The following is a 24,947-nucleotide window of genomic DNA, read 5'->3' as shown; positions in this document are numbered from 1 at the left end:
TAAGACCAGGCAGAGCAGGGCCCCCAGGATAATGCAGATGACCACGGGCACCGTGACTCTCCCACTGTCAGTCAGAGGGCGACGCGGGGGAGCTGGACGGAAATGAACAAGCAACAAAGAGAGATTATCCTGTGAGAGTCACGGGAAGGGGGGAGCAGGGAGCTCCCCAGTTACTCATTGCACGGCCCAGGCCAGCAGGATAATTGGCTGGGATACAGTCTGTGAACCATGGGGGCAGCTCACAGGCTGCTGTTTAAATCATGGGCCCTGCCCTGTCAGCTGGAGCCATGAGACAGGAATCATCCTGCTCAGCAGGGCCTGCAGCTCCCACATGGGTGTCCTTCACTCTCAGATGTCACAGGCCGTGGAAAGGAGCTCCTTCCCTCAGACTGCAGCTTGCAGCTCCTCCTCTGTGACCCAGCCCCAGAGGAATTTAACCCTGGATGGAGAAGGGGGATGGTTTACCTGGGGTATTTGGTGAATCTGTCATCTGTGTCCCTGCAAAGGGAAAGGGAGGAGAGTTAGAGCCTGGAGCAAGGGGGCGGTGACATGTTTGTTACCCAGGGGAACCTCACCTCTGAGAGTCCCTGGTTGTCTCCAGCTGTCACCTCCACAAACTCCCTCACAGCCGCACAGGGCCTGTATGTTAGTGATTTAGGGCCCAAGTCCCTTGTACTCTGTGCAGCAATGAGGACTCTAGTAACAAACCAGCACACTGGGGCCTGTGAGGGATGCAGGGGTTATGTCGGCTGATGTCTTACCCAATCTAACTCAATAAAGATTCCACCCCACAGCATCCATGATGCTCTTTCACACAGGAGATGGGGGGGGCCCAGTCTGTGAGCAAGGCGGGGGTGGGTGGGCTCATCCATCCTCCTCCCGAAAATTACAGCATGTAACAGAAACATCTCCTGTCACTCACCTGAGCAATTCACAGCAGCATCTTCCTTATGACCACAGTTGCTCTCACCCCAGGGCTTGGCAGGACAGTCCCAGAGAGATGACTCTGTCCCTTTGCAGTTCATCTTCTCCACCCAGATGGGACCAGTCCCCTCGCCAAATGCAGCCTCGCCCGTGGCAGATACAGCAGATCCACAGCCCAGTTGTTTACACACAACGTTAGCATCCGCCATGTCCCAGGAGTCATCACAAACTGTTCCCCAGGAGCCACGGTACCAAACCTCCACTCTCCCCGAGCATCCGTCCTCTCCTTCCACGACACGTAACTTCTCCCTGTCTGGAAATGCAGAAACCTCACATGTTACTGGGACAGCTGGGAAAGTTCTTAGGGACCAAGAGGGAGACCCTGAGAAGCAGAGATACCTGTGCAGCTTGTAGAGTTCGGGCATTCGGTAAACAGGGTCTGAGGTGGTTTCCCTTTAGTTCCTATGGAGAGAAAGCTGAGGTGAGTGGATCGGACAGTGTGTGCGAATCAGGTTCGAGTAGGGTTTATCGGTATTTCACACCCCTAATACCAGTGCTTTATAAATTGGCTGAAAGACAAAATCTGTGTTATTGAATAATTAATTAGCTACTCAGCTGTTACACTGGATTTTGAAGTCTTAAGCAGCTCCCTCCTGGTGGGTGTGTCTCTTTATGTAACTGGCAGGACAGTATCTGATTCTCCTCTAGCTCTCCCTGTGACAACCCCCCTAAAACCTCTGCCCAGAGATTAGAATGGAAACAGACACTTGAGCTGAAACTCACCCTCATTATCACAGGAACCAACAGAAGAGGGAAAGTACCATTGAGAGGGGGCTGTACAGGAGCTGCAGGTCTGAACTTCCCCACAGGGAAAGACAATGTTGTCTAGTGTTTATGGTGCTGCACTAGGACTTAAAAGACTGGGGTTCTCTTTTTGTTTCTGCAACAGATCTACTGTGTGACTTGGGCAAGTTCCTTCACCTCTCTATCATCTGTTTCCCCTCCCACTCGTCTGGGCTATCTAGACTGTAAACTCGAGATATGGCAGGGCCTCTCTCAATTTGTGTTTTGACAGTGCCTGGGGCAATGAGGCCTTTGTGGATTTTAGGTGTTACCATAATATAAATGTAAGCAGAATCAGGATGAGCTCTACCCTGACATCTGGTGGTGAATTATGGCGAGGGTGGAAAAGAACTCCAGGGGCTGATCTTGTTTGCATAGGCACACCCACTCGCCTGGCATGAAACCACAGCAACTCAAAGTGGTTACTTTGGCTGGTGTGGGATCCCCAGTTTCTCTGTTATTGGGGCAGGAAGAATAAAGTTTTGTTACCCTGATTCTGTGAATCAAGGCCAGTGGAACTGTTGTATGACAGAAGGACTGAGTGAGTCATTCACCATTACCTAAGTAGCATTTGCTTGTCAAGGGGCATGGGTTACAAAACCCAGTGAATTGAGAGAGGATGGGGACAGGTATTTGTACTTGATGGTGTGGCCTGCTCCCCAAGGGGGTTGAAACACCAATTGCACTACCTCCTCTCTCCACTGTTGAATGTCAGAGCTAACTTTGATTCCCTTAGGAGTCTAGTTACAGACTGCTGAGCTGAGTTCACTTTGGGCCAATAGTGCACCAGCACTGGGGCTCCCCTACTACTAGCTGAAATCACTAAGAGCTGAAATCACAAAAGAGCTAAAGCTATTTAAGAGCTGAGATCACTGAGGCTGTGTTAACTAGTGGGGGAGCCTGAAGCTATAGCTAGGCTAACTTAGCTTAGCGGGGAGTGAGCGGAGTGGCTCACAGGTCGGTGAGCGGAGCGGCTGGAGGAGCAGCTAGCAGAGCAGAGCCTTGTGGGAGCGGCCCAAGGGACGAGCGGAGCGGAGCAGCTCACAGGTCGGTGAGCGGAGCGGAGCGGAGCAGCGCGGCTCACAGGTCGGTGAGCGGAGCGGAGCGGAGCAGCTGCCAGAGCAGTTCGTGGGACTGCGGGTGGAGTGGAGCAGTTCGTGGTGAAGGCTGCAGTGGAACCCCACGGAGAAGCAGCCGGTTGGCCTCGGATCACGTAAGGTGCCCCTTAACACCCTGCTCACCCCCCCCCCCCCTTGAACTCTGGGGCTGCACTGATCATGGACAGAGACTTTGGGGGGTTGTCAGACTTTTGGGACTTTTGTGATTCTTGGGTTGCTGGACCCAAGAGACTTTGGGATTGGTGGACTTTTGGGACTTTGGTGATTCTTGGGTCGCTGGTTTCAAGAACCAACGGGAGAGGACACGGCCTAATTTGCTGGGGTGGGTCTTCGCTCATGGTTTGGTCTAAAAACTCTAGTTGTGGTGTTTTTTTCCATTTAATGCTGATGTTGTTTACCTCATGTTATTAAACATTTTCTGTTACACTCAGACTCCGTGCTTGCGAGAGGGGAAGTATTGCCTCTTAGAGGTGCCCAGGGGGTGGTATGTAATTGTCCCAGGTCACTGGGTGGGGGCTCGAGCCGGTATTGCATTGCGTTATTGAAACGGAACCCCTAGATACAGAACCCGGCCCTTGTTGCTGCCAACTTAGATGGGCAGAAGGGTTACATTTTTGGGGGCTCGTCCGGGATCCCCTGGGTCAGTACCCCTCGCAAGCACCTGTTGAGTGTTCCCCTGCATTGGGAAACAATTGTGGTTATATTTTGAGGAAATTACTCTTTGTATAATGGCTAATATGTCGGGTTTGTTGGGCCCCGGCCCTGCAGCCTCTAGCTCAGGGGCCACAGCCTCAGCCAATGATTGGACAAAAGCACTGGGGCAAATATTGGAAAAGGTTGTGTTGTCCCATGCTAGGTCAAACTCTTGTCGTGAGTTAAGGTTATTTGCTGGGGCAGAGGAGTTCGAACCCTGGTTGGAGCATACCACTGAAATGCTGCAGGAGTGGGCCGTACCTGATGCAGAAAAGCGAAGATGTCTGATAGAGAGCCTTAGTGGCCCAGCATTAGATGTGATTCGCACCCTGAAGCTCATTGACCCTGGGGTCAGTGTGAAGGACTGCCTGGAGGCCCTTGATCATACCTTTGGGAGTGTAGAGGGCCCTGAAGACAGTTACTGTAAGTTCCTTAATTCCCGACAGCAAATTGGCGAGAAGATTTCAGCCTATATACAGAGGCTGGAAAGACTGCTTCAGAGAGCTGTCATGAGGGGTGCAGTGACTGCTGAACAGATGGATCGGACCAGACTGGCTCAAATTGTAAGAGGAGCTCAATATCAGAACTCGATTCTACTCCATCTCCGGCTAAGAGAACGATGGGAACATCCCCCAAGTTATTCCCAGCTGATAAAGGAGGTCAGAGAAGAGGAAGAAAGGCAGGCTGCCAGCGAGTTTTGGGAAGCCCAAACATTGGAGCCAGCCGGCACAACACCACTGCAAATGGCCAGTGTACTGATGGTGAGCACCACAGAGGAACTTGCCCAACAAGTGCAGGTCCTGACAGAACGGATAGGTGAACTGCAACGCACCATTGACCAAGCTAAGACTTCCGGGAATAAGGAGCCTCTGACCGTGGCGATGGAGAAGTCAGCATTTAGAGCCACCATCCCATCTGGGCGAAGAGGGAAAGGACAATTCTTCTGCTACCGATGTGGTCAGGATGGACACAGTGCTGCCAAGTGCCATAATGAAGAAAACCCCTCCTTAGTGTATGGAAAGCTGAGGATCAGTTGGGAGAGATCCGGTAGCTGCCAGAGAGTCCAGGGACGGGGACCACCCAGGCCTGCAGGATTTGAAGATTCCCCCAGAAAAGACTGTCCAGCTGGGATCCCCGCAGGACTGATAGGGCCTCGAGCAGAGGTCATGGTGAAGATTGAAGGGGTGGAGTGTAAAGCCGTGCTTGACACTGGATCTCAAATGACTATTATATTTCAGTCATTCTACCAACAAATGCTTAGGCACCTGCCTATACAGCCACTGACTGGCGTTGGTCTGTGTGGCCTCAGCATGGATGAATACCCCTACCAAGGGTATGTCATAGTGCACCTGGAATTCCCAGAGGAGGTTGCTGGGGTAAGAGAAGAGGTGGACACAGCTGCATTAATATGCCCTGACCCTAAAGGGACCTCTGATGTGTCTGTGCTGATAGGGACCAACTCCAGTCTCTTCAAGGTGCTCGCGGATTACTGCAGACGACGGGCTGGGGACCAGTACCTGAATACCCTGATGATCCATACGCTTTGTGCTGAAGCCTATAGGAAGATTGAGGGTGCTAAAAAGGAGACATCTGAGCTACCGATTGGGGCGCTGAAGTACATGGGCACAACCCCGTTAGTAGTGCCTGCAAGGACGGAGCAAGAAGTGCTTGTCATGAGTACTCGGCTGAAAGGCAGTAAAGGGGCATTAGCAATGGTAGAGCAGCCAGTTGAAGGAGAGCTCCCGGAAGGAGTGCTGGTCCCCAGTGGAGTCATAATCCTACCTGCTGAAGCCCAGGAAAAGGTGACTATACTGATTGCTAATGAAACAAGTCGAGATGTTGTTGTGAAGCAAGGACAAAAGATAGCGGATCTCTTTGAGCCTGAATCAATTGTAAAACCCCAGTGTGAGACTCAAGTTCCGCCAATAGACCCTGCAAAGTTTGACTTTGGAGATTCACCGTTGTCCGAGGAGTGGAAAGATCGCCTGAGGAGGAAACTTTGTGAAAGATCCAAGGTGTTCTCATTGCATGAGTGGGATGTGGGATGTGCAAAAGGAGTAGAGCACAACATCAGACTACATGACTCTCGACCTTTCAGGGAGAGATCTAGGAGGATTGCCCTCTCCGAGATGGAAGATGTGCGACAACATCTTCAGGAGCTGGCTGCGAATGGCATCATTACAGAGTCCCGCAGCCCATATGCCTCACCCATTGTGGTGGTCCGTAAAAAGAATGGGAAAATCCGGATGTGTATTGACTACCGCACCCTAAACCGCCGTACTGTGGTTGACCAGTACACAATGCCTCGAGTCCAAGATGCCTTAGACTGTTTGCTGGGAAGCCAGTGGTTCTCTGTGTTGGATCTTCGGAGTGGATACTACCAGATCCCTCTGGGTGAAGCAGATAAGGAGAAGACAGCCTTCATCTGCCCATTAGGGTTTTATCAGTTTGAACGCATGCCCCAAGGGATCTCTGGAGCACCTGCCACATTTCAACGTCTTATGGAGAAAGTTGTGGGAGACATGAATTTACTGCAAGTGTTAGTTTATTTGGATGACCTGATAGTGTTTGGAAGAACCTTGGAGGAGCATGAAGAAAGACTTCTTAAAGTGCTTGATAGGTTAGAGGATTATGGTTTGAAGCTTTCAATTGACAAATGCCAGTTCTGCAGGACCTCAGTGAAGTATGTGGGTCACATCGTGTCCCAAGAGGGTGTGAGTACTGATCCCGATAAAATAGAAGCCCTCACTACATGGCCATGTCCAAGTAACTACAGAGAACTCAAGACCTTTCTTGGGTTTAGTGGCTACTATCGCAGATTTGTGAAAAACTATGCTACGATTGTAAAACCTCTGAATGATCTTACCAGGGGATACCAGTCCAGCAGGAACAAATCTAAGACCAAGAATAAGGGAAGGTCCCCAAAGCCTCCTGTGCAGAGACACTATGGCCCCTTCGAACCATTTGGGCCACGGTGGGATGAGAGATGTGAAAGGGCTTTTCGAGAAATCATTACTTGCCTAACTCATGCTCCAGTCCTAGTCTTTGCTGACCCAAGCAAGCCATTTATCCTGCATACTGATGCCAGTTTGGAGGGTCTGGGAGCAGTACTGTACCAGGAAGTGGAAGGAAGACGTAAACCTGTAGCCTTTGCCAGCCGAGGACTGTCTGATAGTGAAACTCGCTATCCCACCCACAAGCTGGAGTTCTTGGCCTTGAAATGGGCCATCACTGAGAAATTTCGAGACTACTTGTATGGTGCTCAGTTCCAGGTGTGGACAGACAACAACCCACTGACCTATGTGTTAACAAGTGCTAAGCTGGATGCTACAGGGCAAAGATGGGTGGCCGCTTTGGCTAGCTATGACTTCAGCATTCAATACCGATCAGGGAGAAGCAATGTAGATGCAGATGCATTGTCCAGGCGTCCACAGGCACCAGGAGTTGCTGTGATACCCACAGATGGAGTGAGGGCTATTTGCAGTGTGAGTCGCCGGGAGCCAGAGTCCCATGAGAGTCTTCATGGATGTGCTGCAGAAGCTTTGGGCCTGCCCCCTGAATGCGTGCCTTCTGCTTCAGTGAACTATATTGCGTTGGACCAATCTCCTTTGCCCATGCTCAATGCGGCTGACTGGCAGGAAGCCCAGCTGCAAGATATTGGCATTCGTGATACACTACTTGCCAAAAGGGAGGGGCGAAGCCCAGCTGTGGTTGTCCCACCTAACCCGGAGGGTAAACTACTATTGAGAGAATGGACCAAACTAAAACTGATTCAGGGAGTGCTACATCGAGTGACCACAGACCCTTTACAAAAGCAACGAGCACAGCTAGTGCTGCCAAAAGAGTACAGAGCCCTGGCCATGAGGGCCCTGCATGATGACTTTGGACATTTAGGGATGGAGAGGACCCTGGAACTTCTTCGTAGTAGATTCTATTGGCCTCGGATGGCTGAAGATGTTCGCAGGAAATGTGAGACCTGCGCTCGATGTGTTCAAAGGAAAACTCTGCCCACGAGGGCTGCATATCTCAAGAACATCACCAGCACCAAACCTTTGGAACTGGTATGCATCGATTTCTTGTCTTTAGAAGTAGACAAGAGGAATATTGGGAACATTCTAGTAGTGACTGACCATTATACACGATATGCGCAGGCATATCCCACGCGTGATCAGAGGGCCACCACGGTTGCTCGAGTACTGTGGGAGAAATATTTCTCAGTTTATGGATTTCCAGCCCGGATACACTCGGATCAGGGGCGGGACTTTGAGAGTCATCTTCTGAAGGAGGTGCTGAGGATAGCGGGAATTAAGAAGTCTAGAACAACGCCTTATCACCCGCAAGGTGATCCTCAGCCAGAGAGGTTCAACCGAACCCTATTAGATATGTTGGGGACTTTGCGACCAGAGCAGAAAGCAACCTGGAGCCAACATGTTGCATATCTGGTGCACGCCTACAATGCCACAAAGAATGATGCTACAGGAGTCACCCCATATCTCTTAATGTTTGGACGAGAACCAAGATTACCCATAGACCTGTGCTTTGGTGTATCAGAGGATGGAGATAGCTATGAAACTCATCAGCAATATGTACCCCGACTGAGAGAAAAGCTGCGGAATGCTTATCACTTAGCTACATCTGCGGCTCGGAAGAACGCCGACCGCAACAAACATCGATATGATGCTAGGGTACGTCTGCAAGAACTCCAGCCGGGGGACAGAGTTCTGCTGCGAAATTTGGGTATTGCTGGCAAACACAAGATAGCCGACAGATGGAAGGCAATACCTTACTTGGTGATGGAAAAGCTAGGAGACCTGCCGGTCTACAAGATCAAACCTGAAGAGGGTCCAGGGCAGACAAAGACAGTGCATAGAAACCTTTTGCTCCCTGTGGGGGAATTGGTAGGCACCCCGTATGAGATGGGCCACAACAGGGCAACTGGGCAGAACGAAGGTGCTGGACCAAAGCCGCCCTCCAACGTGGACAGCCAGCCCCCTGCAGCTAACCTACCCCCATGCAGCACATCTGAGAGTGAGTCTGAGGAGGAAGACACAACCATGGTGTACCCTGGGATGGAGACAAGATTTCAGTCTCGATCGGCTGAATCAACAGAGAGCTCCTCTTCTTCCACCCTAAACCCCATGGCAGAAGTATTTAGGCCCATTCCTGACACCCCTGAGCCACTGGTGGGACCCCCATGTGATGACACACCCAGGTTATTGGACAGTGGAGACATACAGGTGGAGGATGTCCTGGGCACCTTGGACCCTCCACTGTTAGAACTAGAAATGCAGGGGCCTATGCCAGTAGCCGAGGGACCCTCAAAGGAAACCTCTCCATCCATCGGTCAAGAGGCTGTCGCGCCCACCACGGCAACAGAGATTCTCAATAGACGAGACAGGGTAATAAGACCAGTAAAACGGTTGACTTATGATGCACCTGGGGTAACTAGTGAGGAACCAATATGTTTAGCACACAGGCTTGTGGAAGCTAGAGTGGGCTATCTGAGGCCCTTTGGAGGGAACCAGTGAGTTGTTATAATAGGGAGTGTGATTTGTCGGGACGACAAATTTTCGGCTGGGGGGAGGATGTAAGCAGAGTCAGGATGAGCTCTACCCTGACATCTGGTGGTGAATTATGGCGAGGGTGGAAAAGAACTCCAGGGGCTGATCTTGTTTGCATAGGCACACCCACTCGCCTGGCATGAAACCACAGCAACTCAAAGTGGTTACTTTGGCTGGTGTGGGATCCCCAGTTTCTCTGTTATTGGGGCAGGAAGAATAAAGTTTTGTTACCCTGATTCTGTGAATCAAGGCCAGTGGAACTGTTGTATGACAGAAGGACTGAGTGAGTCATTCACCATTACCTAAGTAGCATTTGCTTGTCAAGGGGCATGGGTTACAAAACCCAGTGAATTGAGAGAGGATGGGGACAGGTATTTGTACTTGATGGTGTGGCCCGCTCCCCAAGGGGGTTGAAACACCAATTGCACTACCTCCTCTCTCCACTGTTGAATGTCAGAGCTAACTTTGATTCCCTTAGGAGTCTAGTTACAGACTGCTGAGCTGAGTTCACTTTGGGCCAATAGTGCACCAGCACTGGGGCTCCCCTACTACTAGCTGAAATCACTAAGAGCTGAAATCACAAAAGAGCTAAAGCTATTTAAGAGCTGAGATCACTGAGGCTGTGTTAACTAGTGGGGGAGCCTGAAGCTATAGCTAGGCTAACTTAGCTTAGCGGGGAGTGAGCGGAGTGGCTCACAGGTCGGTGAGCGGAGCGGCTGGAGGAGCAGCTAGCAGAGCAGAGCCTTGTGGGAGCGGCCCAAGGGACGAGCGGAGCGGAGCAGCTCACAGGTCGGTGAGCGGAGCGGAGCGGAGCAGCGCGGCTCACAGGTCGGTGAGCGGAGCGGAGCGGAGCAGCTGCCAGAGCAGTTCGTGGGACTGCGGGTGGAGTGGAGCAGTTCGTGGTGAAGGCTGCAGTGGAACCCCACGGAGAAGCAGCCGGTTGGCCTCGGATCACGTAAGGTGCCCCTTAACACCCTGCTCACCCCCCCCCCCCCCTTGAACTCTGGGGCTGCACTGATCATGGACAGAGACTTTGGGGGGTTGTCAGACTTTTGGGACTTTTGTGATTCTTGGGTTGCTGGACCCAAGAGACTTTGGGATTGGTGGACTTTTGGGACTTTGGTGATTCTTGGGTCGCTGGTTTCAAGAACCAACGGGAGAGGACACGGCCTAATTTGCTGGGGTGGGTCTTCGCTCATGGTTTGGTCTAAAAACTCTAGTTGTGGTGTTTTTTTCCATTTAATGCTGATGTTGTTTACCTCATGTTATTAAACATTTTCTGTTACACTCAGACTCCGTGCTTGCGAGAGGGGAAGTATTGCCTCTTAGAGGTGCCCAGGGGGTGGTATGTAATTGTCCCAGGTCACTGGGTGGGGGCTCGAGCCGGTATTGCATTGCGTTATTGAAACGGAACCCCTAGATACAGAACCCGGCCCTTGTTGCTGCCAACTTAGATGGGCAGAAGGGTTACATAAATAATACTTGAGACACAGATCTATAGATGAACTTCACAGCCCAAACCTCTGATTGTTATTCCTTGGAAGATGTTTAACCAGAAAGGCACACTAATCATGTTCTTTAATGAGTAACACTTCCTGGCTCTTACTAGAGTCCTGAGCCAATGCTCATTAAGGCACTATGGGTGACCTTGGGACACTTCATCTCTCTGTGTCTCCATTCCCTGTCTGTAAAATGAGGGTAATAATGCTCTCCAGAAAGGCTCTGCTGCTGTGTGTGAGACTTGAGAGATCAAGATTCTGATCCCAGTAACAAGGATTGTGAAGGGCTTAGAATTTGTTCATGCTATTTAACCATTGAAACAATTTACCAAGGGATATGGGGATTCTCCTTAATATGAAGTCATTAAATCAAGACTGGACGTATTTCCAAAAGATGTGCTCTATCTCCACTAAAATTTACTGGCTTGATGCAGGAATTACTGGCTGATATTTTATGGCCTGTGATATGCAGGAGGTCAGATTAGAAGATCGTAACAGTCTCTTCAGCCTTTAAAATCTGTGATTCCGTGACTTCACTGGGTATTGGATTAGGCCCTAATTGTGGTTGCGGTGAAATGTATGTCTTTGTAATAGCGATGTCCATGTTTGTTATTAACAGGCCACATTACTATTTCTAGAACCTCAGATACCGAAAAGAAGTTTGTACCATTGCTAAGAATGTTATATAGCTATAGATATAGATTGTATTTGATAAAAAGATCAAGTGAAAAGTAAAAAAAAAACAATTATATCAAACACATTTATGTATAATGTATATAAATGTGTATGTATTTGATAAAAAGATCTAGTGAAAAGTAACAAAATATAATAATTAGATCAAAATCTTTCAGTGAGTTAGACCTGACTGTTATATATACACACACATTCATGTTTGCTATTTACCTTCACAAGCAATATGGGTTTCTTCTACTCTGTTACACGATTGTTGTTTCCAAGGGTCTGACGGGCATTGCCAAAGGGAGCTGTGCTGCTTATCGCACCGAACACCATCCACCCAGGTGGGGCCAGAGCCGCTTCCATGTGTAAACTCTTTCAAAAGTGTCCCTCTGTCTCCACAGTCCAAGTGTTTGCATATAAGTGCCATGGTGACGGCATCCATAGGACTGTTGCAGACACTGCCCCAAGTCCCACTGTAGAAAACTTCCAGTCGCCCAGCACAATCACTGCCACTCACCAGTCTCAGATCTGTGAATTCTAGGAGGAAAGGCAGAAGTTGGGTGTGAAGGTTTCTGATTCTGAAACACACAGGGGGTTAAAGGCTGAAATCCCAGAGATTGCTAACAATCCTGCCCATTCTTCTCCAGAAGAATCAGAGACATTCTTCTAGAGACCAGTGACAGGCCCACGAGCAATGAAATTATTATTTAAAAGACACCATTTACCAAGAGTTGCAAACAGTGGTACCCGAGATTCAGAAATCAATCTGATATTTGTAGTACCCCTTGGTATTAACTATTGGCAATGCTGACTTTTTAATGGTGACCACTGCAAGTGGGTAGGTAGTGGGGAGAGTGAGAGAGAGAAAGGAAAAAGGAGATAAACTTTCTGACATCCTCAGCTCACTCCTCAGACACCCATGTACTTCATTAAGTCCCCTGATTATCAGACTCATGTGAGCATTCCCAGACCAGACCTGAGCAGAGAACTCCCACATCCTCTTTGTGTCTGCAGTTGTGCTGGCCCCATCCCCCGGAAGGACAGTCCCAGAGATTGGATTCGTTCCCAGTGCAGTTCACATCATCCAGCCAGATCTGTCCGGATCCTTGACCATAATGAGCAGAGGCAGTTGCATTGATGGCGTGTCCACATCCCAGTTGTTTGCAAACGACACTGGAGTCTGACAGATCCCAGGAATCATCACAGACTGTCCCCCAGCTGCCATTGTAATAAATCTCCACTCTCCCGGCACAGCGACCTGCCCCATTCACCAGTCTGATCCGCCTGCTGCCTGCAGGGATAGATCCCAGCTGTTAATGTGCAATATAATGATAACTAAACAGCTTCCATGCAAATCAATGACGATGCTACAATGGCTGAGATACTGAAAAATGTGTGTCTTTAACAAGAAACATGAAGAGAAGAAGTCAGTAGAATCAGGAAATGCTGAAGACTTTGTGAAGAAACTTCAGATAAAAAGCATTTAAAGGGACAGGACCTAACCCTGAACCTTTAGTCATCTGAGTCATCCTTATGGGACAGCTCCTGTAAGTAAGAACTACTAGTGAAGCTAAAGGTTTGCAGAATCAGCTCCTACTTGGAAAACTTGAACATTTCAAACAGCTCTTCTAAGGATTCACAAGAAATATCATATTAACTACCAAATTTTTCAAAAATTCCAATTTTCTTTTAAATACTTACAGACTTGGGAGGTTCCGGAGGCTTGGAGAAAATCAGACTTGGGACCCATTCATTTTCCAAATAAAGGAAGAAAGGCAGGTGGATACACATACCTACGGTAAAGTCTAATAGACTTAGGGCTCTATTCTAATGCTGCTGAAGTCAACAGCAAAGCTCTCCCTGCCCTAATGGGAGCAGGAATGGTCCCTTACTGTGCCATAGTTACCCTGGAACTGGAACGGGCATGAATAATGATTTCAGTGCAGTAACAGTACAGTGCATGATACAGGTGTTTATTAAAAAATCTGTTATTTGAAGAAAGCCATTGTTTATTTACCTTCCCCAGACAAGAACCATAAGAACATAAGAGCTGCCAGCCTGGGTCAGACCAGAATTCTGTCCGCAAAAGTGGCCTGTACCAGAGCTGTACGCTGACCATCTTAGCTAATAGCCGTTGATGGACCTATCCTCCAGGAACTTATCCAGTTCTGTTTTGAACCTAGTTATATTTTGTCCATCACAACATCCCATGGCAATGAGTTCCACAGGTTAGCTGTGCTTTGTGTGAAAAAGTTCTTCCTCTTGTTTGTATTAAACCTGCTACCTATTAATGTAATCAGGCGATTGCTCGGTTTTGTACTGTGTGAATGGATAAATAACATTTCTCTACTCACTTTTTCCACACCATTCATTATTTTATAGACCTCTATCATATCACCCAATGCGTCTCTTTCTAAGCTAAACAGCCCTAATCTTTTTAGTCTCTCCTTGGACAGAAGCCATTCTGTACCCTTCAACATCATTGTTGCCCTTCTCAGTACCTTTTCCAGTTCCACTATATCATTTCTGTGGATGGGGCAACAAGAACTGGACATAGTATTCAAGGTATGGGCAGACCATGGATTTATATAGATGCATTGTGATAATTTCTGTCTAGTTTTCTATCCTTTCCTAATAGTTCCTAATATACCATTAGCCTTTTTGATCATTTCACAATTTTCAGCAGTTTTCAAAGAATTATCCACAGTGACTCCAAGATCTTTCTTTGGTGGTAACTGCTAATTTAGAAGCCATCATCATATATGTGTAGTTGGGATTATTTTTTTCCAATGTGCATTAGTTTGCACTTATCAACAATGAACTTCACCTGCTATTTTGTTGGCCAGTCACGCAGTATTGTGAGATCCCTTTGTAACTCCTCATAGCCTACTTTGGACTGAACTATCATCTACAAGCTTTGCCACTTTACTGTTCACCCCCTTCTCCAGATCATTTATTAATATGTTGAACAGCACAGGTACCAGTACAAATCCTTGGGGGGACCTGCTGTTCTTGTCTCTCCATTGTGAAAAGTGACCATTTATTCCTACCCTTTGTTTCCAATATTTCAACCAGTTACTGATCCATGAGAGGCCTTCCCTGTATCCCATAACTACTTAACTTCCCTAAGAGCCTCGGTGAGGGACCCAGTCAAAGGTTTTCTGAAAACCCAAGTACACTGTCTCAGCTGGATCACCCTTATCCATATGCTTGTTTACTTCCTCAGAGACTGGAGAGGCATGACTTCCCTTTACAAAAGCCTTGTTGACTCTTCCCCATCAAATCATGCTTATCTCTGTGTCTGATAATTTGGTTCTTTACTGTAGTTTCTACCAGTTTGCCTGGTGCTGATGGTAAGGTCATCGGCCTGTAATTGCCAGGATCTGCTCCGGAGCCCTTTTAAAAAATCAGCCCTACATTAGCTACCTTCCTGTCATCTGATACAGAAGGTGATTTCAGTGATAGGTTACATACAACAGTTAGTAGTTCTGCAATTTCATATTTGAGTTCCTTCAGGACTCTTGGGTGAATACCATCTGGTCCTGGTGACTTATACTGTTTAGTTTATCAATTTGTCTAAAATATCATCTTATTACACATCAATTTGGACTGTACATCAGATTTGTCACCCGAAAAGGATAGCTCTGATGTGGGGATCTCCCCCAAATCTTCTGCAGTGAAGATTGATGCAAAGAATTAATTGAGCTTCTTGCAATGGCCTTGTCTTCCTTGAGTGCTCCTTTAACACCTTTGTCACCTTTGTTATTTAGTGGCCCCACGGTCTGTATGGCAGGTTTCCTGCTTCTCATGTACTTAAAACAATTTCTAGAGGTAGTTTTTGTGTCTTTAGCAATCTGTTACAATAGTGATGTACAATCAGTAGCAATAAAAATATTATCATATAATCCTCAAATCCTTTTTCTTTTCAGTGAAGCAAAAGGATGTACTATTAAGATTAGGACATAACAATACCACATTATAACAAAAAGTTTTACTTAATCACCAAGAGAAATAGGGTTATGTATGACTTCCTTTTCCTGTTAATAATAATAGAATCTAATGCTGATATAGCACAGTTCATTGGTAGATCTCAAAGCACTCTACAAAGGAGGTCAGTGTTATTATCCCCATGTTACAGATGGGGAAATTGAGGCACAGAAAGGTGAATGACTTGCTGGAGGTCACCAGCAGGCCAGTGGCAGAGCTGGAGGAGACCCCAAGTCTCCCGAGTCCTGTTCCAGTTCTCTGTGAAATAGGCGACATTGCCGCCCCCTCTTTTCTTTTTTGATTCTGGATGCCCCATTATTGAAGATTTTAAGATAAGAAGCCACTGTATTTACCTATTTACTGACCTGCTCAGAAAATTATCTCTTCTGCCCAACAAATGTTAGGATAGATATCAATATTTTTCATTGTCAGAATTTTCCATTATTCTTTCAAAAAAAAAAAAAAACCACTCCAAAACTCATCTGATTGTTTTTGTGGTGAATGTGGGGGCAGGGTAGAGATTACTGCTGTGTACCCTGAACTGTGACTTATTAATTTGACTTTTCAGATGGTGTCACAGTGTCAGCGGGAACAGGCAGCTCTGTCCCACAGGTCGATATGGTCACAAGACCAGTGGCTACCAGCCATTAAAGCTGGATAGGGCTGACTGCAGGACAATGGAGCAATCATCATGGGGATGTTCTCCTAGATGGCCTGGCTGGTAAACCGGGAAAACTAGTCTGAGGCAGCAGGAAGACTTCACCTGGCCTGTAACCCAGACCACTGAGAGCAATATGTTAATTGAGCCCAGACACACACAGGGCGGGTGGGGACTCCCAGAAAAAGCAACTTCACAGAGAAAGGGGAGCAGAGTGGGGCAGACAAACTGAGCCCAGCTGGGTCTCATGAGCACCTTGGTTCTTACAAGAACACAGGCTCATTCTGTTCTTTTCCTGTTACTCCCCAGGGAAGCCCAGCTCACTTAATTTGCAGGGAAGCAGAGATTAGATGAGCTGCAACACAAGTATGGGGTGTTTGTTTTTTTAAAACCCCTTTTGCTCTAATGCATTGTTCCGGCTGCTGAATAAAGTGCTTTGTTCTGAGTACGCTGTAGGTCACTATCACGGGACACAAGTTGCCCAGAGGAAGAAATGCTGGTGCCTGAAACCCAGTCAGACCTGCAGGGTGCTAAGCAGTTGGTTTGCACAGGGTAGTGTAACCAGGCCAGGCCTAATGGAAGAATAATCTCGAGATTCCACCCCAAGACAGGCCAGGGCAAGTGGGCCAAGGCCTGATGTAGATGCACATAGAGACACCAGAAAGGGGAGAAAGGTGCAGCTAACCCTGTAACTGTGACAATGTTCAATGAAAATAAAAAAAAGTTTGTGAAAATGTCCATAACAAGGAAACAGTTTTACCTCTGAAAAAGTTTTGATTAAAAATGCAAGACAGACAGACAGACAGACAGACAGACAGCGAGGTTGCTGCAGTGCATTAACCTATCCTGTGGCTCTGCTTTTCTCTGTACATAATACTATATTTTTACAACAGAGTTTGATCCTCAGATCCACATATTTTCAAGGTCTGATGAGATCACAGCACAAGGTGAGATGTTTACAGGCCCTAGGACAGGTCATGTTCCCATTGAACAAGGACAGGATGTTTGCAAGATTTCATAGTAAGTCACCTGAGCAAACGACGCCAACATCCTCAGCAATTCCTGCCTGCTCTGCCTGAGACGTGGAGGTGATGCAGAGCGTCAGATTAGTCTCGTTTCCTGCACACTGGACACTTCTCAGCCCCACGGGGCCCGTTCCTCGCTCAGACTTAGGGGGGTTATAAGCTTTCTCAGCGACTCCGCACTGGAGCTCCCTACACACCACGATGGCATCGTCCATGTCCCACTGGTCATCCAGCACTCTGCCCCATGCACCACGGAGGGAAATCTCTACTCTCCCATCACACCGGCTCTCTCCATTCAGCAGTCTGAGTGATTCAGAGCGACCTGGGCTCAGGAGAGATGGGAAACACACTGAATAACACTCCCTGTTATACATTAGAAATAATTCATACTATGCAAGAAGTTATGGAAGGTTTCTAACTCAGAGGGTATTAACACATTGATTGATGTGTATCACAGGGTTAAAAGGTGTAACCTCTGCAGAAGGTATTTTTGTTTGTTTTTTTGAATCTCTAAGTGCAGGGTGCTATAGGGATTGTAACACCGAGGTGGACAGAGGGGCTTGTTAGCATATCCTGGAAGATACTGAGCTCACAGCTACACTCTATTTTTAGCCTGCCAGTCCCCTTGAGCTGGGAATTACATGCCCAGCACGGAGTGTAGACGTACCTGTGGCCCAGGGAGTTCCCCAGTGCCAACCCTCAGAGCGCACTCCATACCACAACTCTCTTCTGGCCTGACACACTCATTACCCCAACTCACTGGTGTTGAAATCTACATCTAAAAGGTGTTGTGTAAGGTGTCATGCAAACTGCTATCATGCTGGTCATTAATATTGTTGTGTGGTGCATGAACAGGTGAGGTTTAAAGAACGATAGATGTGTGCCTAAGCCCAGCTGTCCTAAACAAAGGGCTGTTGTTTCACGGGCTTGACTGTGTCTCCATTGTAAATTAATTAAGTTGAAAGCAAAGCAAAGAAACCCCCATGTACATGTAAAGTAAACAAAGCCATCGGGCAAACAAGTGCAGGAGGATAAGCCCTTAACAATCTTGATGGGGGGTGGAGGCTGCACCTCTAGGAAGCCTTCCTGCCTCTTCAAACAGGGTGAATGAACTTTGGGAAGATTTGAGCAGAGGCAAAAAGCCATTTTGTTATCCATCACCTCAGGGTCAAAGGAGGAGCAGCGCCCTTTGAGGTCATGGAAAGTGGATCCTCTTGGCCTGGAAACCAAGAGTAGCTGGAACTGACTCTAGGGGAGAAATCTGCTTAGACAGAGACTGTAACTTGCTGGAGTTATATTTTAGTCACTAGAAAGCGTGTTTTGTTTTGTTTTACTTGTTACTATACCTGTGTCTTCCATTCCTAATGATTATCCCTTAAATATCTGTTCTTTGTTGATAGACTCACTCTAGTTTTATTAAAAAACCATCCCAGTGCTCTGTATAAAACTACAGAGCAAAATCCTGAGCCAAACTAGCAGGCTGGTGTCTCTTTGGAGGCAGCGCACTTGATAACTTCTGTGAGTACCCAGTGAGAGGGACTGACCGCGGCCGAATGACGGCTCTGGGGAACTCGGGCACTGGGGTTCACTGATGGCTCCCGGTAAGGGGAGGTTTGGACTGGCAGAATCCTGAGGCGTTGCTAGCCGGGCAGGCGAGCTGGTGTGGCAGGGAGCTGACAATAGCTGAGCAGCACAAAGCTCTCACTTGCTGAGGCAGAGCAGTAACCGTGTCTGACAGTTCTGAGTGACCTGAGCAAGGCCTCACATACCCTCACTTTCACCATCCGTAAAATGGAGGGGATAATAATACCCACCTACTGCCCAGGAGCTTTGTGAGGATCAATGGCTGGACAGTACTTTGAACACATCAAGTGCTACAGAAAAGGTGAGTGCTCTGAAGAATCAGGTCCTAGGGGGGTCTCACGTTAGTGCCCCACCACCCCAACTTAGTGGAGACTTTGGAAACTTTGGCTTTAATCACCAGAGGTAAAACTTTCAAAAGCGCCTAAATGACCAGGAGCCTAAGTCCCTTTTCAAAATGGGACTTAGGCAAAGAGATACTGAAGTCTCCGTGGTACTGGGGCTCCTAAGTTACTTTTGAAAATGGAAGTTAAGTCCCTAAATCACTTGTCACTTATGAAAATGTTACCATGGGCAACATCCACCCAGTGCAGTGAATGATGCAGGAGCTGAGTGGAACAAATAGTTTGAGAGCATGTCATTAGACTGTATCATAATGTATATGCAAAAGGGGACAGGGAGAATTAGAACGGCACAAACAACTTTACCGATGATATTTCCTAAATTTGAAGTATTTGACTTTGACTAAATAACATTATACTTTTTTTTTTTTTGAATGTGACATAAATATTAGAGCTGGTTGAATCTCCCAAATTTTTTCCTGTGAAATATTTCAAATGCAATATTTCAGTTTTTCTCTGGATTTTTTGAAACAGAACCAAGATTTTGACCTTTGAAAATGGAATGAGAATAATTGTTTAGATTCGAACTAAAATGTTGTTTCATTTCAACTTCTGGAAACAAAAATTCAGTTTTCCATTTCAGTTTTACAGTTTACAGATTCTCCTGCCTTCCCTCCTGTTCTATTTTTTCCTCTGTTTTTCCTACTGTAAAAAAATTGGGATAAAAAACGTATCAGGAAGCAGGAAAAACACTTGTGAACTTTTTCACCTGCAAAGGTATGAATTTTTTTTTAAGGGGGTGGGGGGAAAAGTGCTGTTTTAAATATCCTCAGGAGAGAGAAGGGAAATGGTTATTATCAGCAGTTTATAATTCAGCCAAAATGGAAAGAATTTCACTGAAGTAAGGGGAGGCACTTTCCTGGCCCCAGCACTGACCCCTTGCCGAATTGCAAAGACCTGCAGCCAGTAATGAAGGCATGAGGGGTTCTCCAGAAGGTGACGAGAATATTTTATAATAGAAAGTGTGAAGCAACCTCCACAGAGGGGGCCGCTCCCCTTTAACTACCAGAGTAATGATTTGAAGAAGGATGGGGACAGTGGGTTGGTGACATTTATGAAACTCTAAGGACAAATTCTGTCCCTGCTTTAATGTCCTGCATGAGCACACCTTTGCTGAAGCTCTTCCTGGAGAATCCAGGGCTTTCCCTGATCATAATTATTCTTTGCTGATAATATTTATTTTACTTTTATTTGTAATATATTAATTATTATTATACGTGGTTTAGAATCTAGCTCCCCCTACCCTTGCTGTGCCCTGAGGTTCCCCTGCTCTGGGAGCCAGTGTCACACACTGAGGGGCAGGTGTCATTAATCCAGTATTACACTTACCTGAACAAACCACACTGGCATCATTGTTGTGAGAGCACTGAGAGGCCCCCAGGGCAGTAACAGGGCAATGCCATAAATGAGGTTCAGTCCCATTACAGTGAAATGTGTCTGTCCAGACAGAGCCATTTCCCTTCCCAAAATACCCTCCTCCTGGGACTGATTCAGCAAATCCGCAATCGAGCTGATGACAGAGAACGTTGGCATCTGGTAAATCCCAGCGTGAGTCACAGAGGGTTCCCCAGGCACCAAGAACCTGGATCTCCACCCTCCCTGAGCACTCTGTGCTGCCGTTCACCAGCCGGAACCCTGTGTGCCCTGGGGAGAAAGGAGTAGGGGTTTATAGATGGAGCCTTGTAGCTATTTGATGCCACATAATTAACAAAAGGAAAATCTGGGGCAATTGAATCCATTCTCATTATACTAGATAGTTTGGGTTTTACCAGACACTGATAGCAGCCCTATTATCCCAGCTCCCTACAGAGTGAGATCATTTTATTGCTGCACTGTAATCTAAAATACATAACATTGGGATTTTAAAGACATTGTGAGGAATTCTTACGTGAGCATATGGCACTAGCATCATTGGTGTGTGAGCACGTCTGATACACTTGTGGTATCCTGGTACATGAAAACAGGAGAGACTCATTCCCCACACACTGGAATTCTTCAGTCAAGATCAGCCCTTGTCCTTGTCCAAAGTGACCTCCTCCAGGGATAGATGCAGCTATTCCACACTCAAGTTCATTACAGATAATGTTGGCGACATTGAGATCAAAGTGTGCATCACAGACTGTGGTCATCGTGTTTCCATGTGTTATCTCTATGCGTCCTGAGCAGGCATTGTCCCCTCCAACCAGCTGGGGCTTAATGTGTCCTAGAAAGTCAATGAATGCTGAAAATTATAAAAGAGTTAAGTTGATCCACTGGTTGAACTCTGCCTAAAAACTCATTCTGCTTCAGTGGCAAAGTGAAGGTGGCAATAGAAATAAAAAGGCTATATATATATATATATATATATATATATATAAATGGAAAACATGTTGGAATGAGAATAAATCAATATACATGAGAAGTTATGATATGTAGAAAACTTATATGGGAAGCTAAAGACATCAGGATAAACTCCATGACTGGCAGGGCTATGAACAATAAGGTATTTTTTCAGTATATGAGTAACAACCAACCAAACAAACAAATCCTAACAATGGTGTAGGCCTATTAGAAATGGAGGTTGTAAAATTGTTAATAATGATGCAGAAAAGGCAGATATGTTCAGTAAACATATCTGTTTTTTGATAGAAGCAGGATGTGTATTCATATCATGTGAAGAAGATGAACCTCTCTCCAGTCCATTGGTACCTAAGGAGGATGTTAAATGACATTTAACAGGGATCAACATTTTTTATATCAACAGGCCTCAATAGCTGATAAAACCACAGAATAATAGAAATGTAGAGATGTAATGAACCTCAAGAAGTCATCTATTCTATCTCCTCATAATAAGGAAGGTTTAAGTATACCTAGGCCATCCCTGACAGATGTCTATTTTGTTGTGAAAAGCCACCAATGCCACAACCTCCCTTGATACTGTGTTGCAGTACTTAATTATCCCTATAGTTAGAAAGTTTTTCCTAATATCTAATCTGAATCTCCCTCACTGCAATCTAAAATGATTATTTCTAACCCCACCCTTAGTGGACATGGACAACAATTGACAAACAGTCTTTTACTTATTTGAAGACTGTTATCAGGTCCGCCCTCAGTCTTCTCTTCTCTAGACTAAAACCATCCAATTCTTTCAACATTTCCTCATTGATCATGTTCTCTAAACCTATTATTATGTTTGTTCCTCTCCTCTGGATACTCTCCAACTTCTCCACATCTTTCTTAAACTTTCTTAAATGTCAAAACTGGACACAGTACTCCAGCTGAGGCATCACCAGTGCTAAGTAGAGTGGGACAATTACCTCCTGTGTCTTATATAGGATGTACTTTTAATATAAGCCACTTTGTATTCTGTGTTGTAATTCAGATCAATAGATTTCAAAATGTAGAAAAACATTGTGACACTCTGTACTTTGGGGGAACATCCAGCACCCCCATATTCATCCTTGTAAAATGATTGTGCCGTATCCAATGCAAAGTTTGTCATGTTGGTTGTCTTCGGAAGGTTCTTGATGCACTGAGCATTGTTGTTATAGTGATGTTATAGTAATTGTTGTTACAGTAATACTATAGAAATGTTATAGGTTATAATTTTATGTATAAAGTTATGAGGCTGAAAATGTGTCTTCGTGGCTTAAAATAAGCCCAGGAAAAAACTCTCCAGGACCAGAGGTGCAGTTCACACCTCATCAGGGCATGTATGGGACAAACTCAGCCCAGCCTCAGAGGAACAAAGGACTCTGCCCTGGGCAACAACAAAGGATCTGTTGGACTCTCGAGTGAGTCATCCCCCTTCCTTTGGTCAGTTTGGGACTGCGATGAGGTAATGCCACCTGACTCTGAAGGGGGAGGGGCAAATAAAAGAGGGAAGAGAGAACATGATAAAAGGGAGAGACCTTTGCCATGCTCTTCCTCTCTCTTCCACCTCCATCTACAGACACCACCACTAAGCGACTGAAGCACTGATCAAAGAGGGGAGCCTGGCTGAAGGGCAACCAGCCAGCCTGTGGTGAGAAGCATCTGAGTTTTTAAAGGCATTGAAAGTGTTAAGATCAGCTTAGAATGCATTTTTTATATCATTTGACCAAATCTGACTTGTGCTTTGACTTATAATCACTTAAAATTTATCTTTGTAGTTAATAAATCTGTTTGTTTATTCTACCTGAAACAGTGTGTTTGGTTTGAAGCATGTCAGAGACTCCCCTTGGGATAACAAGGCTGATACATATCAATTTCTTTGTTAAATTGATGAACGCATGTAAGCTTGAGGCATCCAGAGGGCATAACTAGACACTGCAAGACAGAGGTTCCTAGGGTTGTGTCTGGGACTGGAGATATTGGCTAGTGTCATTCGGTTGTACAATCCAAGGGGCAGCTTACATGCTAGAGGCTGTGTGTGAACAGCCCAGGAGTGGGGGTTCTCACACCAGAGCAGGGTAAGGCTGGCTCCCAGAATCAAGGATTGGAGTGACCTAGCGGATCACCAAATAATCCAGATAACACCAGAGGGGAACATCACAAACATCAAAAACTATTTCATAAATTTCTATTGGTAAGTAGTGAGAAGGCATGGCCTCCCTCAGACATAGATGTGGAAAGAGCACCGCAAGCCGCCCGGTGGGCAGAGCCAGCAGGGCCATGCCCCACATGCTGGAAGCAGAGGGGTGGGACAGGAAGGAGAAGCATAAAAGGCCAGCCCAGCAGCTCAGTTAGGAGGGAGCTGCTGGAGGAGACACACGCTTCTTCCCTGCTGCTGGAGTGGAGTACCAAGGAAAACGGCTGCTGACCCAGTGGCCGTATTGAGCTTTCAGTGGGCCCTGATGTTATTGATGTGGAGGAACTGTTACCACTGCCCCTGGCAGTGTACTCCAGGGACACTGAGGATGACCCCTGGACACAGGTGTGCCTGAGGGGACGAGAAGGAAGCAACCCAGGGGAACCAGGCAGTAGTCTAGTGGAGAGTGAGCCTGAAACCAGGTCAGCATGTTGTGGGTGGATCCCTGCTGATCCAGTGGCAAACTGCTCTGCCACCGATAGGGCCTTGGGTTTGGACGTGGTGGAGTTGGGCAGGCCTGTGTCCCCCCTGCCACCCTACCCCTGGGGTGGCAGTACTCCCCCCTCCATAGGCCAGGAGGCCTGTGCTCCTCAGCTCATCCCAAACCTGAACCCCATAGACTGGACTGGGGCTGGAGCTCTGTCTGATTGCAGGCCAGAGCTCTGACTGGTTGTTGCCCCACCCTGCTTACAGGCTGAGTGAGTGAGCTGTGACAACTCTGCCTGGTTGCAGACCAGACTCCTGACTGTTGGCTACCCCACCCTGCTTCACACTTAGGCGGACAGAGTGCTACCGCTGTCCCTGGTTACAGGCCAGAGCCCAGACTGTGTGCAGCCTGCCCTGCTTGAAGGACGGGCCCCTTGAGAACTGCTAATTCCCCCCTTTTTTCCTGCTTGGCTTCCCCCAAAATATGAGGAGGCATGGCCTCCCTCAGACGCGAACGGGGAAGGACAGCCCTGCCAGCCTACTTGGTATTCTATTATTGTTTAACAGTGCGATTAAAACTGTGATTAATCATGATTAATTTTTTTAATCCCGAATAATTTTTTTGAGTTAATCGCAATTAATTGACAGCCCCACACTGAACCCAACTCACTTTCATGAGAAATGTTGAGTTCAACAAACTGGCATTTTCCAATGAAATTCTGGTTTATCAGATAAGTTCTGACTAGTTCTAGTAGGGAGGTGATTTTACCTCTGTATACAGCATTGGGGAGCCCGATAATGCATCCAGTTTTAGTGTCCACATTGTAAGAAAGATGTTAAAATATTGGAAAGGGTGCAGAGAAGAGCCACAATAATAATTCCAGGGCTTGAAAATGAGCTTTGCAGTGAGAGTTTTAAGCAGGTCAATCTGTTTAGTTTATCAAAAAGATGACCTAGAAGTGACTTGATTGCAGTGTATAAGTACCTTCACAGGGACAAAACCC

General features: G+C 46.7%; 1 protein-coding gene across 1 annotated transcript in view; it reads right to left on the bottom strand.

Moving 5' to 3' along the window:
• Positions 1 to 24,947, bottom strand: part of LOC122173448 (deleted in malignant brain tumors 1 protein-like) — a 492,944-nt gene that overhangs the window by 344,557 nt on the left and 123,440 nt on the right. The window contains exons 3-8 of the mRNA XM_065578734.1: positions 20,298 to 20,603; positions 16,991 to 17,080; positions 12,293 to 12,607; positions 11,542 to 11,853; positions 1,324 to 1,377; positions 923 to 1,237 (exon numbers count right to left, since the gene is read on the bottom strand). Of these exons, the coding sequence (XP_065434806.1) occupies positions 923 to 1,237; positions 1,324 to 1,377; positions 11,542 to 11,853; positions 12,293 to 12,607; positions 16,991 to 17,080; positions 20,298 to 20,603 (1,392 nt within the window). The remainder of the gene's footprint in view (positions 1 to 922; positions 1,238 to 1,323; positions 1,378 to 11,541; positions 11,854 to 12,292; positions 12,608 to 16,990; positions 17,081 to 20,297; positions 20,604 to 24,947) is intronic.

Source organism: Chrysemys picta, unplaced genomic scaffold (assembly GCF_011386835.1).
Source record: "Chrysemys picta bellii isolate R12L10 unplaced genomic scaffold, ASM1138683v2 scaf1, whole genome shotgun sequence".
Lineage (NCBI taxonomy): Eukaryota > Metazoa > Chordata > Testudines > Emydidae > Chrysemys > Chrysemys picta.
Note: the sequence above shows the minus strand (reverse complement) of the source record. Positions and strands in the feature narration are given on the sequence as shown.